The sequence below is a fragment of the Monodon monoceros genome, unplaced genomic scaffold, assembly GCF_005190385.1.
Source record: "Monodon monoceros isolate NGI ecotype Baffin Bay Population unplaced genomic scaffold, NGI_Narwhal_1 Super_Scaffold_12, whole genome shotgun sequence".
Lineage (NCBI taxonomy): Eukaryota > Metazoa > Chordata > Mammalia > Artiodactyla > Monodontidae > Monodon > Monodon monoceros.
Window position 1 is genome coordinate 163,511,173 of NW_021703768.1, and position 16,175 is coordinate 163,527,347.

At 58.5% G+C, this 16,175-nt stretch overlaps 4 protein-coding genes across 9 annotated transcripts in view; 2 read left to right on the top strand and 2 right to left on the bottom strand.

Moving 5' to 3' along the window:
* Positions 1-81, bottom strand: part of RAB3D (RAB3D, member RAS oncogene family) — an 11,409-nt gene extending 11,328 nt beyond the window's left edge. Inside the window, exon 1 of the mRNA XM_029218790.1 lies at positions 60-81. The gene's annotated coding sequence lies outside the window, so the exon portion shown is untranslated. The remainder of the gene's footprint in view (positions 1-59) is intronic.
* TMEM205 (transmembrane protein 205) overlaps positions 1-291 on the bottom strand; it is a 2,566-nt gene extending 2,275 nt beyond the window's left edge. The window contains exon 1 of the mRNA XM_029218792.1: positions 60-291. The gene's annotated coding sequence lies outside the window, so the exon portion shown is untranslated. The remainder of the gene's footprint in view (positions 1-59) is intronic.
* Positions 292-293: 2 nt separating this feature from the next.
* Positions 294-6,850, top strand: CCDC159 (coiled-coil domain containing 159). 5 transcript variants are annotated; one of them, XR_003792842.1, is made up of 10 exons: positions 294-646; positions 3,555-3,638; positions 3,727-3,805; positions 3,998-4,193; positions 4,795-4,862; positions 4,943-5,019; positions 5,350-5,471; positions 5,702-5,784; positions 6,148-6,284; positions 6,449-6,850. XR_003792842.1 is itself a non-coding variant. In XM_029218788.1 (9 exons), the coding sequence occupies exons 1-9, from the start codon at positions 461-463 to the stop codon at positions 6,386-6,388; spliced, it is 1,110 nt and encodes a 369-aa protein (XP_029074621.1). In that variant the 5' UTR covers positions 294-460; the 3' UTR covers positions 6,389-6,850. The 5 variants fall into 5 exon arrangements, 3 of the variants coding, with proteins under 3 accessions (XP_029074621.1, XP_029074619.1, XP_029074620.1); XR_003792843.1 differs by having other exon boundaries at positions 6,178-6,284; XM_029218788.1 differs by having other exon boundaries at positions 5,702-5,788; positions 6,178-6,850.
* Positions 6,851-9,758: 2,908 nt separating this feature from the next.
* On the top strand, positions 9,759-15,445 carry PLPPR2 (phospholipid phosphatase related 2). 2 transcript variants are annotated; one of them, XM_029217652.1, is made up of 8 exons: positions 9,759-9,832; positions 10,361-10,549; positions 10,676-10,811; positions 11,634-11,905; positions 12,803-12,979; positions 13,518-13,624; positions 13,961-14,012; positions 14,139-15,445. In XM_029217652.1, the coding sequence occupies exons 1-8, from the start codon at positions 9,767-9,769 to the stop codon at positions 14,169-14,171; spliced, it is 1,032 nt and encodes a 343-aa protein (XP_029073485.1). In that variant the 5' UTR covers positions 9,759-9,766; the 3' UTR covers positions 14,172-15,445. The 2 variants fall into 2 exon arrangements, with proteins under 2 accessions (XP_029073485.1, XP_029073484.1); XM_029217651.1 differs by having other exon boundaries at positions 9,767-9,832; positions 13,518-13,640.
* The last annotated feature ends 730 nt before the right edge of the window (positions 15,446-16,175 follow it).

A 16,175-nucleotide genomic window follows, 5' to 3' on the forward strand; every position in this document is an offset into this window, starting at 1 on the left:
TGCAGCACTCAAGAGTCCGGGGCCGGATCTAAGGGGGTCAGGCGGGCTGGGCTTGGTACCTCACTCTCGCGCTCCGCGGTGGTCGCGGACCTCCTCGGCCACCTCCCCTCGTGGGACCAAGAATTCGTCCCGCCTCCCAGCTAAGCCAGAAGCCAATCGGATCGGAGATCTGTACCTCCTGTACCGCCCTGTTAGATATTGACTAATCGATGAACGGAATCCCGTCCTGGAATCCCGTCCACTCCTCGGGATTTCACCCAATTACACCGCGGCTCCTAAGATCTGCGGAAGCGGAAAGGCGCCAATGAGGTCTTCGGCTGCATCGGAGGGGGCGGAGCTAAAATGCCAGCCACACCCCTCTCTGTGACTGTACCTTTGGGCTCCGCGCGTTTTAATAGGATGGTGTCTCCACGGGATCAAATTTCAGCGTCACAGCTGGGGACTGGCTTCGCGGTCCCTGATGGGAGAGCAGGAGCAGGTGGTGTGTGGTAGGTGGGGGTGGAAGGAGATCGGGAGCTTGGCGAGCGCAGGATTTAAGGCCCCGGCGGGCGGGGCGCAGGATTCAAGGCCCCGGCGGGCGGGGCCCAGGCAAATGACCCCGCCCCGTTCTTCAAGAATTCTATCGGGAAGGACTGAGGGAAAACAGGTGATGTGGGAGGGGGAGGGGGAGGGGGAGGGGGGGCTCGACTGGGGGCCTGCCTACAATTGACACTCAGAAATGCATCTTGCCTTTCCCCTCCAAGTCTCCCAGGGCTCCTATGATTCCCAAGTACCAAGTCCTCAGTGTGATGTTCAAGGACAGACACTGAGCTTCCCACTACTGCATATCAGGCACTGGCATGGATTAATTTACTTAATCACAACAACCCAGTAAGGTGGATAGTATGACATCCCATTTTTATAGTTGGGGACAATGAGGCATGGAGAGGTTTAGTAACTCCTCCAACATCGCACAGCTGGGAAGGGGCAAAGCTAGGATTTGAACCTGGGCCATCTAGCTGGAGGGTCTCCTTGCTTAATCATCATGCTGTACTGCCTCTGGAAGTGAGGACCTCCCTGAGGCGGTGACTTTTGAAGTGGTAGCTTAGAACAGTTCAGGCAGAATAATAACTCCTACATCACAGGGTGGGTGTGAACACCCAGTGAGGGCTTAGGGTGGTGCTCAGCACTCAGCAAGATGCTCAGAAAATATGAGCTTAAAAAGGGATTAAGGAAGATTTTACAGAGGCAATGCTGAGTAGGGTTTTGAAGGGTATGTAGGAGTCTTCCAGGAGGACTGGGTTAGGGGAAAGATACCAGAGGGCCCAGCAAGGACAAAAGAAGAGAAAGGCGTATACTGTGGCCTTTCTGGCTGACTGTGACCCATGGCAAGTTGCCCTTCACCTGGAAGTTTTTCCAGACAGACCTCCCCCAGGTTTCTCCAGCTGTGCCAGCCCTGACTACACTGGAAGGGCAAGGGGTGTGGATGTGAGACCCAGAACTGAGTTCTTTCCTGTTTCCAGCCTCACCTAGTACAGGCCTGGGACCCCATTCAGCTACCATTTATTAAATAGATATGCTCTGCCTCTCCTGCTCACATTCTATGTCTCCCATTTACTTGGGGAGCCAGTTCCCTGGCTTGGCTTGCCCTGCCTTGCTTGAACGGCCCTGCTAACCTCCTGCTGCTTCCTTTTGGACCCTGCCTCCAGCCACCCTGACTTGACCTGCAAAGAGCACCTGGTTGCAGACTTCCAAGTTTTTGCACACGCTGTTTCCTGCCAGGGATGTCCTTCCTTTAGGGCCCAATGTTAAGATCTTTTTTTCTTTTAGGCTCGTCTCAGACCTCACTGACTCCTGTGGGATCTTCTAGGTCCTTCTCACTGCCCATCCTAACCCCTGGGGCTGGGATCATCTTTCACCCAGCTTTGGCTCCTATCATAAATAAGAGGCCTGTGTTCAGGACTGAGGCCTCTCTGGGGTGTCAGAGAGGGCATGAGAGTGTCAGGACCTGGGAGCTGGTCTCAGTGCAGCCCTCTGTCCCCCCTACTCTAAGCAACCCTCTTCTGGCCTGCCTACCCCTGGACCCTGACTACTCCGTGCCTTGCTATTGCTCACCTCCGGTCACCCTCCAACGTGTGTTTGCCTGCTAATGAGAAGTGTGACAAGTGCTGTGGTTCGCTGAGCGGCTGCCCTGGGGCTGGAGAGCAGGAGGGGCTGGAGTGCTCTGGGCTGGCTCTCAGGAAACCCTCACCACACACCCCACTCTCAGGCCCTTCCTCAGAAAAGACCTTGGAATATACGTTTCACTGGTCCAGGACCCCAGAGCCAGAGACCTTGCAGCTGGCTGCACCCGAAAACACAGTGACAATTGGAACCTGGAGGCCAGGGAGAAACTCGGGGCTTCAGTCTCATGGGTCCCTCCCCAACTCAGACTCACAGAAGCACTGTAATGACCAGGACCCTCCAAAGAGGCATCACAGCAACACTAAGGTCATCCGCACCCGGGAAACCCCTTCCTGCCGCACCGCTATCTACCGCTGCAGGGCTTAGGGAGGGAGCTGTGGGGGCAGAGTCCTCCTCGAGACCCCTCACACCCTCTGTCTTCAGCACCCCGAACAGCGCCCAGTGCTCAGCAGGCCTGCACTAAAAATGTCTTGAATGAATGGAACGGATGTGCGATTGTGTGTCTTAATGAGGTCCTGTTTGTGATTGTCTCTGGATGTGACGGCCTGTGTGTCTGTGGTTGTGTGTCTGAGATGGGCATGAGTGCATGCCCTGGGTCTTATGACTTAGTGTGCACGGCTGTGTCTGAGGCTGCGTGTCTGTGGTCGTGTTTTGATGACCATGTGTGGTTGTGCGTCAGTGGCTACTGGTGCTCCTTGCAGACGTTGTTGATGCCCCTAAGGAGGAGGGCCATTCCCTGAGCGCAACCAGAGACGTGGCTCTGAAGGTGCATGCTCTCAGGGGCAGCCCATGGGCCTGCCACACAAATGCACTTCTGAGTGTTTTCAGGCTGGGGCAGAGGTGGGGGTGGGGGTGGCGGTGGGGTGCATGCGTATGCCTGGAGGCAGCTTTGCCTGCACTTGGGGGTCTAGGACACCCAGAACTCAGCAGACCCAAATCATGTCTGGCCCACACACACTGGGTTGGGGTGAGCAAGGAGGCAGACCAGGGATAGATTATTACTGCTCTCATGCCCACCTTTCATAGAACCCCTGGGAGACTAGCTCTTCCAAAACCAAAGGTGAGAACCTTCCCACTCAACAAGACTGTGGGTGGGAGACCTGCCAGCTCCTACCTCCACCCTCTGCCCCAGCCTCAGCGGACCCCCACCGTTGCTACCCACTCATCCCTGCCCCATTGTCAGCTGACCCTTACCCCTGACCTCGCCCACCATCCCTGTCCCTGACCTTGACCCCCTACTCCTGCCTCTGCCTCTGCCTCAGCCTACCGCAGCTTCTTGCCCTGTCCCCCCTCAACCAGACCCTGAGCCTCTACTGACCTCTGCCCTGACCTTGCCCCTGCCCCCAACCCCTCCCAGCCTCGGCTGACCCTCACCTGTACTCACAATTAAGTCCACCGTGATGATTCCCGAATCCCAGAAGCTTCTGAGATGTGAACTGGAGTCACTCAGGTGTCAGCTACAGGCCCAGACCAAGGTGAGCCACCTCAGCCCCGCCCCCAGCAGTTGTTTCCCCCCCACACTCCACCCCTGCTCTAACCCCCAGGCCTGGCCTCTTCCTCCAGGCTTTCGAGTTCCTAAACCACTCAGTGACCATGTTGAAGGACAGCTGCCTGCAGCAAATCAAGATCCAACAGCTTGAAGGTGAGAACTGGCCAAAGGTCAAGGTAAGGCTGGAGGCTGCTCCTATCAGGGTCAGCTGAGTCAGGCCAGGGTGAGAGAAGTTGGCTGTGTCTGGGTTCAGGACCAGAGTCTGGTCAGGGTGGGGGCAAGCTGGGTTCAAAGCTGGGCTCAGGGTGTGGGTGGGGCTCAGCCAAGGTCCCACCATCTCTCTAGAGATGCTGGGCCCCCCGAGCTGCCAGGCAGACAAGGAGAGACACAAGTGGGACGTGGAGAAGGGACGGCAGGAGCTATATGAGGCCCTGGCTAAAGGCCTGCAGGGGCTGCAGAAGACCCTGTATGACAACGAGGAGGTGCAGCGGGCCCGTACCACCCGCTGTCTACAGCTGTTGGCTCAGGAGATCCAGGACAGGTGGGTATTGCCAGGAGGGAGGGAAGGGAGGGAAGGGAGGCCAGGGAGAGGGAACCACAGGTGGGATGGGGGAAATGGGAGGGGCCTGAGTAAGGGAGTCTGGGGGGCCTTGGAAATCTTGGGGGGCGAGGGGGGGGGGGGGGGGGGGGGGGGGGCGGGGGGGGGTGTGGGAGACTGGGAGGCCAGAAATAGGGGAGACAGGAGGTGGGATGGAAAGGGAGGCTGGAGGATCAGAAAGCTGGTGGGGGTGGCATGGGAAGCTGGAGGGTAGAGGAGGTTGAGGGGGGCAGAGGCTGGGGGTATTGGAGGTCTGGGGGGGGCAGAAGGTGGGGAGCTGGAAGCCAGGCAATGGGGGGCTGAGGGAATGGGAGGCTGGAGGTCAGAAGGAGAGGACACGGGGCTAGGGAGGGGTAGGAGGTGGGGGAATAGTAGTAGGAGCGGACAGGTGGGTAGGCAGGTATGGGGAGGGGACAGAGCCTGGGAGATGGTAGTTGAACAGATAGAAACATGGGAGGTGGAGGAGGCTTTGGGGAGGCAGGTGGGCAAATGGGAAGCCAGGAGGTCAGGAAATGGGAGGCCAGAGGCTGCACTGTCCCCTCAGCAAGAAGTTCTTGTGGGAGGAGCTGGAGCTGGTACGGGACGAGGTGACCTTCATTTATCAAAAGCTACGTGAGTGCCCAAAGCCCATGACCAGGAGGGCGGGGGGTCCTTCTGCAGCTCTGGCCCACCTGAGTCCCCTCCCCCTACAGAGGCGCAGGAAGAGGAGATTACGGAGAACCTGGTGAACATCCAGAAGATGCAAAAGACACAGGTGAAGTGCTGCAAGGTGAGTAGAGAGCACGGGGACCTTGCATGAGTTGGGGTTATGGGGATCTCTGCCAGCCTCCACCATCAGACTGGAGCCAGAAAGCCTGGGTTCAAATCTCAGCTCTGCTTCTTAATGCTCTGTAACTGTGGGCAAGTCACTTCCCCTCTCTGGGCCTCAGTTTCCTCATCTGAATAATAGGTGTAACAATAGAGCCCTACCTGACCAAGTAGCTGCATTAACTGAGTGATAAGCACTTTGAAGGCAGCCTGGAATGTGATAAATGCTATATTACACGTTTCACCATCATCATCATTATTATTATTATCCTCCCATCTCCCCTGGCCTCAGGTCCTGACCAAAATGAAGCAGCATGGGTATGAGACATCCAACTGGCCAGAGACTGAGGAGTTGCCACCAGGAGGCAGTGGCTCCTGGAGGGATGACCTCCAGAAGGAGCTGGGTGACATATGGTGATGCCCAGCTCCCACTCTAACCTCTGACCCCTGACCCTCATCTGCCCTGTGCTCCTCCCAATCAGATCAAGCAGCAACCACCAGAACCTGGAACGCACCTGAGTCCACATCTCCCTCTCCTCCCAGAACTCATCTCTGCCCCTGCCCCCACCATGGCCTCCCTGCCCCAGCTTTGAGCAGTCCAGAGTCCCCCCCCCCGGGGCCCCCAGATCCCCATCTCCCCACAGGTCCGCTGTGCACCTGCTGCAGAACTCCTTTGGTGGCCTCGCCATATACTCAGGGGGCTGCCCCAGGGCTGCGAGCCTCAGGGGTGAGTGGGGTTGAGCAGCACTCCAGGGGTGGGGGAGGTTCATTCTCCAGCTTCACACATGGAGGTCATGTTCAGAGGCCATAGTTGGGGGTGGTTGGGTCTGTTGGGTCTTATTCTGGGGTCACATTAAATAATTTTCTGGGGTGACATTAAAGAGTCCCTGGAGGTTTCATCCAGGGGTCACTCAGGGTCACTGTGATCTTTTTTAAGGGTCAGTGGTGTAAAATTCAGGTGTCATCGAGGTCATACTTTGGTGTCATGTTGGGTCATATTCAAGGGACATAATCAAGGATCACATAATATCAAGGGCACTGGGCCCATATTCAAAGGCCACTCGAGGGTCACATTCAGGGTTTGTGCCAGGATTGCACCTGTCCCTCCTGCTGGCTATAGGGGGCACCGATGCCTGAGCCCGCCACGCCCCTCCTGGAACTCAGACTCGGACTCAGACCAGGACCCTTCCCAGCCACCACTCAGCAAGAGCTGCTCCTTCCCACCTGGTGTGGATACTCCCCTGCCCCAACCTACCCTTCCCCTCCTGGCCTGCCCTGGAATCCCCAAGTACACGCCCTTCCAACTCCCAGCCTGGGCATCTGCTCCCTGACCTCCAGCCCTGGAGTCACCTGGACCAGGCCAGCCTCTGACCCACCCTCTTTCTCCACAGCCTGAGCAGCTGGGACTGCTCTCCCTGAAGACCCCTCCATAGAGAAAATAAACTAGCTGCGACCCTCCTCCGCCTGTGGACTGCTGCTCCTGGCTGCTTCCTGTGCCTCAGAGTGACCCCCACAGTTTACTACCCAGTCTTGGGGAGGGACTGTTCGGGATATGTGGGCCTAGGGTCAGGGGACAGTGTGAGGCTGGATTTAGTATATGACAAGGTCAGGGGTAAGTCTGTCTAGATACGAGTGGCCAGATAGGCCCTTGGCGATCTGGCCTGCTGTCCCTACTGCCCAAATGGGGAAATTGAGGCCCCTGACCCTCATCTGCCCTGCGTTCCTCCTAATAAGATCAAGCAGCGACCACCGGAACCTGGAACCCACCTGAGTCCCTCTCCTCCCAGGACTCATCTCTGCCCCTGCCCCCTCCATGGCCTCCCTGCCCCAGCTCTGAGCAGTCCAGAGTCCCCCGGGACCCCAAGATCCCCATCTCCCCCCAGGTCGGCTGTGCACCTGCTGCAGAACTCCTTTGACGGCCTCGCCATATCCTCAGGGCGCCACCCTAGGGCCCCGAGCCTCAGGGGTGAGGGGGGTTGAGCAGCACTCCAGGGTGTGTGTGGGGAGATCATTCTCATCTCCGCCCAGGGTTTCGGCCCGGGGTCACGCTCTGACACCCCACCCTCCTCTTCCTCTCAGCACCCACCAGGGTCTTCCCTCCCAACCTCCAACCTTTGTTCCCTCCCGAACCTATTCTAAAACGCCCTGCCCCAAAGAGCAACAGAGGCCCCGCCCCGGATCACGCTAATGAGCCTCCGCGAGGCCCCGCCTCACGGGTTATGCAAATAATGCTCCCGGTGGCCCCGCCCCTCTCCCCGCCGCGGAGTCTGCGCTGCGCGGCGCGGCGCGGCCCGGCCGGCCGACGGCGTCTCCATCTCTGCGTTCGCTCTCTGGCCGGCCGTCTGTCTGTCAGTCCCGCCGCGCCGGGGCCGTCTAGGTGGATCCGGGGCTCAGGCGGCAGCAGTCTAGACCCGGTGAGGGGGAGGGCCTTGGGGAGCCCCCTGTACCCCTTCTCGCCTGCTTCCGACCCTCGGTCTGTCTGGCCAGGGTTCGGTTCCTGTGGGTCGGGTCCCCTGCGGGTCCAGCACGGGGAGGGGGAGGGGAGGCTGCGAGCTGAGGCTTGGGGACCGGGCTGGGGGAGGGGAAGATGGGGAGGCGACCCTGGTGAGGCTGACGGTGATTGTGTGGTTGTCGTTATGTGTCAGTGTGTGGCTGTATGAGAGATTGTGTGGCTTCAGGGGTGTCTGTGTGGTGTCTCTGTGACTGTGTCTCCTGTGGCTGTCATTTGCGGCTGTCGCCGTGGGTATCACTCTGATGGTGAGTGTGTGGTGGCTGTGTTGTCGGGGTCGCCTTTGAGTGGCCGTGTGACTGCTGTCACAGTGATTGTGTGGCTGGCTCGGTGTCTGTATGGTTGTGTGCATGTGACTGTCACTGTGTGGCTGCTGTTGTGTGTTCCTTCTGATGGTGGTGGGGGGGCCGTTATTGTGTTCCAGTGTGTGGCTGTGATCATGTGCCTTTCCTGTGTGGCTCTGTGTGCGAGTCTGTGCCATGGTCCATGTCTGTGCCCTCGTGTGGCCATGTGGCTGTGGTTGTGGATGGCACAGGGCGCTCCTAGGACTGTCAGTGTGGATGAGAGACTGTTAATGTGTGTCATCCTGTGCCTTGTAATTGGGGGTGTGACGCTGTGACCAGTTCTGTGACCCCCCCACACACACACTGTGTGTGGTGACTCTCTTTTTTTTGATGTGGCTCTTAAGTGTGTTGGCAGCCTCGAGTCTGTCCCTGACGGTGGTGGAGTGAGGGCTGGGTGTGAGGCTGTGAGGTGTGTGAAGGACCTCCTGTTGTGTCCCAGTGACCGTGTGTGGGGGACATTTGTTTGATCTGTGTGGGTGTCTGTGCCAGGCCGTGTGCACACTGTGGTGTGTGTGTGTGCAGCTATGTGTGTAGTGGGTGTTGGGCACCTGTCTGAATGAGCGAGCCTGTCTTGTTCACCACAAGGCTGGCACCCAGCACAGGGCCTGGAACCCAGCAGGCCCTTGATCCTTGTTGGTAGGATGAATGAGTGCTGTGCGATGGCGTGTGTGTGTGTGTGTGTGTGTGTGTGTGTGTGTGTGTGGTGTTTGGGATGGAAGCTCTGGCTGACTTGTGTACTCTGGGGGTGCCGGTGTGTGTGTTTGTGTCTCTAAGAAGGTGAGGGGGCCATGGCCAGGTGGGCATCTTGGGCATCTTGGGCTCTCTGGTGACCCTCACCCCCACATGTCACATTGCAGAGCAAGCCACGTGGATGGGGCACTGGACCCAGAGTGCCTACCCTTACCTGCCTGGGCCTCAGTTTCCAAATCTGTGCAATGGGGGTGACCATCCCTGCCCTGCTGGCCGCCAGGAGTGGCTGTGAGTCTGTGGGCGTGGCAGCGGCCTGCAGGAAGTCATAGGGCCCTTTCACAGGTGAGGTTAGGCTGGGAGAATGGGTCAAGCAGGTGTGACTGCATTGGCCTCTCAGTGCTGGGGACTGAGGTTAGACTGTGGGGAGGGGAGAGCACATTGAGGGGGAGATAGCCCTCTCTTGATACAGGAAAGCAGACGGGCTGGGAGGAGGGGGAAGGAGGGAGAGAGGGAGAGGCAGCTGGGAGAGAAGGAGGGCCTGGCCATCAGCCCGAACCAGTCAGGCACAGCCCATGGGGACAGGAGAGGGAGGCCCCTGAGGGCCATGGGGGAAGTGGTATAGGGGGAGGGGCTTGGTGGGGGTGGGTGACAGGGAACATGGGGTCTCCTGTAAAGCATGTGGGGAAAGAGTATGGGGTCTCCTAAAAACTAGTGGGGGTGAGGACCCTTCTTTCTGGGGGAGGGGTCCACATTAGCTGGAGAAGTCTCTGCTAAAGGCCAAGGGCATGGGTCCCACATGCTAAGGAGGCCAGGCCCTCCTAAAAGGTATGGGGTCAGAATCTCCTGTGTAGGCTGTTGGGGGAGAAGACCACTATACAATCTGTGGGGACCCCAGCAGAGGCTGAGCTGAGCAGGTTGTGTCAGGGGAGGCTGGTGCCTCCAATGGGCAGGGGCAGGGGCAGGGGCAGGGCAAGACCTGCATATGCAGAGGCGTGGCCAGAAGGCTCAGGGGGCGGAGCCAGGGCTCCTTGGCTGTAGTCCGAGGGGCCAGGGATGGGGGCCAGGTTGTGGCCAGAAGACTCCACAAGCAGGTGACCTGAACCTCCCCTTAGGCCCCACCCTGGCAGTGCCACTCCCTCCCCTTCTCCACAGGCCTGGCCTTCACCATGGCGGGAGGGAGACCTCAGCTGAAGAGGAGTTTCTCCATCATTCCCTGCTTTGTCTTTGTGGAGGTGAGGCGCACAGTACCTCCCCTGCCCAGACCCTCAAGGGGGAGGAGGCACTTTCGGAAGTGGCAATCCGGGATTCAACCCAGCTCTGCCCATCATTACTGTGGGACTCTGGGCACCTCACTTACCCTCCCAAGCCTGTTTCCTCATCTGTCAAATGGGCATAATTACAGTCCCTCTCTCCTAGGACTGTTATGAAAGTAAAATGGATTAATTCATGGAAGAGGTTTAGTATGATGCCCTGCCCACAATAAGAGTTACACCTGTGGTAACTCTAGTATTTCTATCAGTAGTATTTTTTCTTTCTCTGTTGGTTTGTTCCTCCACTACCCACTATCTCTCTCTCTCTGAGCTCTGGCCCTGTCCTCTCTCCCTCTTCCCAGTCCCATCTCCTCTCTCCTCTTCATCTCTCTCTCTATCTCTCCCCCTTGTCTCTGTCTCCATCTCTGTGTCTCCATCTCCGTGGCCCAGCTCAGGCCTGACCCTCTCTGTTCTTACTCTGTCTCTCTCCCCACCCTGGCTGGGCGGCAGTCGGTGCTGCTGGGCATCGTGGTCCTGCTTGCTTACCGCCTGGAGTTCACGGACACCTTCCCCGTGCACACCCAGGGCTTCTTCTGCTATGACAGTACCTATGCCAAGCCCTACCCAGGGCCTGAGGCTGCCAGCAGAGCACCCCCGGCCCTCATCTACGCCCTGGTCACCGCTGGGCCCACCCTCACGGTGAGACTGGGGGTAAACTGGCTCAGACTGTGGGAAGGGCCTTCCAGGAGGCAGGAGGGCCAGGTGGAGATGGGTGGAGGGCTGGGCTTGAAGGCCAGGAAGACCACGCCTCGGTCTTGCCCACAGATCCTGCTTGGGGAGCTGGCACGTGCCTTTTTCCCTGCACCACCGTCAGCCATCCCAGTCATTGGGGAGAGAACCATCGTGTCTGGGGCCTGCTGCCGCTTCAGCCCCCCGCTGCGGAGGCTGGTCCGCTTCCTGGGTGAGTGACTCGGTCAGGGGTCAGCCATGCAAAACGGCTATGGGCCAGGCTCAGGTATAATAAGAATTCCAGGGGCGGAAGGCCTAGGATTGCCATGATGGTGACTTCATGGGGAAAGAGGGATGTGGGTCTGAGGTCAGTCATGGTGGAGGTTCTAGAGACATGGGTGGGGCCTAAGCCAACCTTGATGACAACTATAAGAGGAGGGCCCCAAATTGCCCAAGGAGAGTCTCAGGCAGAAAAAGCACAGGACAGACACCAGGGGGCCCTGGGGGCAGGGAGATGAGAACACTGGCTGCACTTTGAATATGGTCCCAGCCATAGTTGGTGGCCTTGGGGTAGGGCAGAGCTCATCCAAAATGGTGGTCCCTGTGGCAGAGGGCTGGAGATCCAGCCCTGGCTGAGTGGCGCTCCAGGAGAAAAGTGCTCAGCTCAGCAATAGCGAGTCCAGGGGCAGGTATAGGAGCCCCAGAAATGCCATCACGGTGGTCCTAGGAGGTCCCTGGCATGGGCCCAATCCTGATGTAGTGCTGTTGAGGGGTCCTAGTCCAGCTATAATGGATTCCAGAGGAGGGCCCACTCCTGGCATATTGGTAATCCCGGAGGGACAGAGGCCAGAGGCCCAGAATGCCATCATGGTGGTCCCAAGGGAAGAGGAACATGGCCCAGCTATTATGGGGTGTGGTGTTAGGGGGAGTCCCAGCTGTGCTTTAATGTCAGTCACAGGAACAAGGAGACAGGGGCCTATGTGAGCCGTAAGAGGGCTCACAGGAGGATGGCTGCTGGGCCCTGGCATGAACCCCCTTTCCTACCCCACCCCAGGGGTCTACTCTTTCGGCCTCTTCACCACGACCATCTTCGCCAACGCAGGGCAGGTGGTGACCGGCAACCCGACGCCGCACTTCCTGTCCGTGTGCCGCCCCAACTATACGGCCCTGGGCTGCCCGCCACCCTCACCGGACCGGCCAGGGCCCAACCGTTTCGTCACTGACCAGGGTGCCTGTGCTGGCAGCCCCAGCCTTGTGGCCGCTGCGCGCCGCGCTTTCCCCTGCAAGGACGCTGCCCTTTGCGCCTACGCCGTCGCCTACACAGCGGTGAGCCCCGAAACAGGGGCACGGCAGTAAGGGGGCGGCCAGCGGGCAGGAGACCGTCTGGGCTGGAGCCTCCAATCCCTCCCCGAGTGAGGCCACGCATCACTGTGACACCATCCCTAGGGCGGAGGCTCCCACTCCTCCCCTTGGACCCTGGCCACGCCCCCTTGGACCCTGGCCACGCCTCCTGACCCACTAATGCCACACCCAAAGGAGGCTATTGGCTCAGCACCCTGAAGCCTGGCCAAGTCTCCGCCATGCTACAGGTCCTGGATATTGGCTGGGTGACTCGGTAATGGGCTTTCAACTCCATCCCCTGGAGCCCTTGCCCTCCAGTTTGTCCTCGCCCTTTATTGGCCTGGCCACGCTCCTGACTCGACTTCACTGGAACTTCCTGACTCTGTCCCCTGTCTTTACCTGGTCGCACCCTCTGTTGCTTTGACTCCTTTTTCTGGCATTGGGGACTGTGCTTCTAACCCTGTCAGTGGTCCCCAGGGGTTTGGGGACTCCACCTCCTGGAGCTCCTGGACCTGTCACTTGAGCCCTGACTCCACCCTCTGACTTTGTGGCCACACCCTAAGCCAGCAAGCCTCCTTCCCCATCCCACCTGGACCTGGGGCCCAGGTCCCCCAGAGACCTAGGCCCCAGACCCTATCCACTGCTCTTTGGTGCTCAGGCCACACACACCCCCATCCCTGCAAAGGCCCACTGGGGGTCCATGACTCCATCCCCTGAACTCCTGTCCCCCGGGCTCTGTTCCCTGGAGCCCCTGGCTGGTGCCTCCAGTCCCATTGCGGCTTCTCAGGATTCTGGCCACACCCCCTATCCCTGAATGTAGTGTCCGCTTGGGTTTGGGAACTGCTGCTGCCATGTGTCCTCTGACCCATCCGGCTCCTGCAGATGTACGTGACGCTCGTGTTCCGCGTGAAGGGCTCCCGCCTGGTCAAACCCTCACTCTGCCTGGCTCTGCTGTGCCCCGCCTTCCTGGTGGGCGTGGTCCGCGTGGCTGAGTACCGCAACCACTGGTCTGACGTGCTGGCCGGCTTCCTGACAGGGGCGGCGATCGCCACCTTTCTGGTGAGCCCCCTTGCCATCCATCCCTGACTCAAGAGACAGGACTGCATGATGGTGAAGGGTGTGGACTCCGTACCTTGGGCAAGTCCCTTAACCTTACCTAGCTTGGACATTCTCATCTGTGAACTGGGATAACGGGACTGGGACCAAGGTAAGGCGAGTGAGGCCCTCGCTTTGAGCACAAAATTTAAGGAGGAGCCAAAACACTCAGTAAACAAGATAAATAATATTGTAGTGAAACATTTTTAAAAATCAAAATTAATGCAAAAACCCATAATGTCCAAAATACCAAAGGTTTAAATAAGGACAGGATCAGATCCTCTTACACAACTTGGCCTTACCTGCCTCCCCGTGTGGAATAAGTAATAATAGTACCTATCTCTTAGTAAAGTGGAAAGAGCAGTGTTTGGCACATAGTAAGCACCATAAAAGTGTTAGCTGTTTTTGAAATCCTGGGCCTCAGTATCCTTATCTGAAAAATGGGGATGGTAATTTACTTTATTGGCCTCAGGCCTCAGCGTGCCCCCTCCCTCTGTCACAGGTCACCTGTGTCGTGCACAACTTCCAGAGCCGGCCACCCTCTGGCCGAAGGCTCTCCCCTTGGGAGGACCTGGGCCAAACCCCCACCATGGACAGCCGCCTCGAAAAGTTAAGTGTGGCCCAGGTAAGGGGGGCCGGGGGCTGCTCCCGGCTGGAGAGGGTGGTGGGTGGAGGAGGACAAAGGAGGCAGGAAGTCAGGCAGGCAGTGGGGGTCTCAGGGCCATGGAGAGGTAGAGGGATCACTCACCTCTGTGGACCTAGGTCCTGGGGGGACCGTCCCACAGGATGCAACGGCGGGCCACCCCCTCCCTCCCAAGGGAACATGGTTAATCCTGAAAACTTGTTGTCTTTTCCATTGGGCTCTCTGCCCGATGAGCCCCTTGTGGCTCTGGCCAGTGGGGCCCAGGGGGCCGCTAGCCCCTTCCCTCTGCCTCTTTGTCTCAGGAACCCGAGGCCTGCAGGCCGCATTCGACACCGGCACGGCTCACCCCATCCAGTGAGTGTCGAGGGAGTGGGAGGATAAACGGGGGGACTTCCAGATGGCGATCACTGCCACAGAGGTCTCACCTGTGCGCTCATGACCCCTCCCAAGCTTTCTAACCCCCTGACTTCTGATCCCTAGAGCCGCAGAACTGCGCCCACCGTGGCCACCTGATCCCCAGCTGCGTGTCCTCCAGGGCTCCAGCCATGTGTTCATCACCCCGTGTGCCCCGCCCTCGATTGAGGTCTGAGCCAACACCCTTGCCTCTGCCCCTGCCCCTACCCGCACCAACCCCCAGCCAGGGCCCCTCGCCCTCCTCCCCTGGGCCTGGGGGCCCGGGCGGGGGTGGTGGCCGTGGCCGGAAGCTGCTGCTGCCCACACCCCTGCTGCGGGACCTGTACACCCTTAGTGGACTCTATCCCTCCCCCTTCCACCGGGACAACTTCAGCCCTTACCTGTTTGCCAGCCGTGACCACCTGCTGTGAGGCCCAACACCCACCCAGAATCTGCCCAGTCCCCATTTCTTCCCTGCCACGCGTGTGTGTGCGTGTGCTGTGTGAGTGCCAAAGCCCTTGTCCCCAAACCAGCCAGGCCCAGACATCAGAGCACGGCTGGAAGGACATCTAGGGGACCCCCTGCCTCTCTTGCCCTCTGGGACATCCAAGTGGGCATAATTGGGAGATGGGTCCTTGCCTCCTAGGATTGCCCTTTTAAGGGCCAAAGCCTGACTCCACTGGCCATTGCCTAGCCAATGGGAGCCCCCCAGTTCTCAGAATTCTGGCCAAAAGGAGTTTACTCCAGCCAATAGGAGCCTCCCCATCATTTCTTAGAATCCTCAGGCAAGAGGGCAACTCTAGCCAGTGTTCAGCGTCTGAACAATGAATAGGAGTCCTTGGTTCTCAGAATTTCTAGGGTGGGTGGGTATGATTCCAGTCAATGGGGGACCGCCCATGTCTAAGCATGTGCAAAGGAGAGGAGGGAGATGGGGTCATCTTTTGTCATCGGGTCCTCTCTCCTCAGAATCAGAGAGTCCAACTGGAGGGTGGGGGGCAGGCTCCCCCATGGCAGGGTCTTTGGGGTACCCCTTCCTCTCTCAGCCCCTCCCTCATATGCAGTCTCTCACCCAGTCCCTCCTAACTCCCAACTTATGCAGGGCTTGCCCCACTTCAGAGGCTTTGGGGTTCAGGGTGCTGCATCCTTCCTTGCCTGTGCCCAGGTCACCCCAAACTCTTCTGTTATTTATTAGGGCTGTGGGGAAGGAGGTTTTTTTTCTTAGAACCCCCCCCCGTTCTTCACACTGCCCCCCATGCCTCAGCCTCGTACAGATGTGCCATCATAGGGGCACAGGTGGAGCAAAGACGGCTCCCCACCCCAGGCAGCCAAAGGCAGTGGGCAGGGGAGACACTGCCCCTTTTTCCTATCCCCTCCTCATCTTTAATAAAGACCTGTTTGTAACAGAAGTTTGGCCACCTGCCTTCCTCCCCCAGGTGGCAGGGTGTGGAGGACTTTAATTTTGGGTCTAGGTGTCAGTGAGGCTGGGTGTGACTATTGTCACAGGGCGATTGTGGAGAGGCAGCATGGGGCTGTGGGGTCCGTGACTTGGCTTTAAATCCTGGCTCAGCATTTCCTGGCTGTGTGGCCTCAGGAAAGTTAATTAACCTCTCTGTGCCCTTGTTTCTTCATGTCAAATTCGAACAGCCCTACAAGCCACATGTAAGGCACACAAACACACGGTGAGGGGCCTCATAATGACTGCCTTCCCCAGGCGGCTGGCCTGTTTCTGACCACGGCCAGGGTGCAGAGGGCACAGGGAATCGGGTGAGGGGACCCTAAGGGTTCTAATAGAAGGGGATGCTGGAGGCTGTAGGAACCTCCAAGCTGAATCCCTGACTACATGGATTTGAGCAGGGGTTCTGATTATGAGGTTCTGCTGAGAACCAATCCCTGAGGACCCAGCAGAGACCAGGGAAGGTAGGAGGGACACGGAGCCACAGACCACCTCCCCCCCCTACACACGCTGTGGCTCATAGGGACTTCAGACAGGCCATTCAGGGTACGGAGTCATCCAGAAACCAGGAAAGGGGAGTCTGCTTTCCTTTCTTTCTCGCTTATTCATCCATCCATCCATTTATTCATTCAGCGAACACTATGGAGCACCCCCCCACACCTGAGTGCCAG

Bases quoted from the DNA above. Each gene is read 5' to 3' on its own strand.
- PLPPR2 (XM_029217651.1), top strand. From the start codon at position 9,767: ATGGCGGGAGGGAGACCTCAGCTGAAGAGGAGTTTCTCCATCATTCCC. The intron at 10,550-10,675 runs GTGAGACTGGGG...TCTTGCCCACAG, and splicing joins CCGCTGGGCCCACCCTCACG to ATCCTGCTTGGGGAGCTGGC. The intron at 10,812-11,633 runs GTGAGTGACTCG...ACCCCACCCCAG, and splicing joins GAGGCTGGTCCGCTTCCTGG to GGGTCTACTCTTTCGGCCTC.
- CCDC159 (XM_029218788.1), top strand. From the start codon at position 461: ATGGGAGAGCAGGAGCAGGTGGTGTGTGGTAGGTGGGGGTGGAAGGAG. The intron at 3,806-3,997 runs GTGAGAACTGGC...CCATCTCTCTAG, and splicing joins CAAGATCCAACAGCTTGAAG to AGATGCTGGGCCCCCCGAGC. The intron at 5,020-5,349 runs GTGAGTAGAGAG...CCCTGGCCTCAG, and splicing joins CACAGGTGAAGTGCTGCAAG to GTCCTGACCAAAATGAAGCA.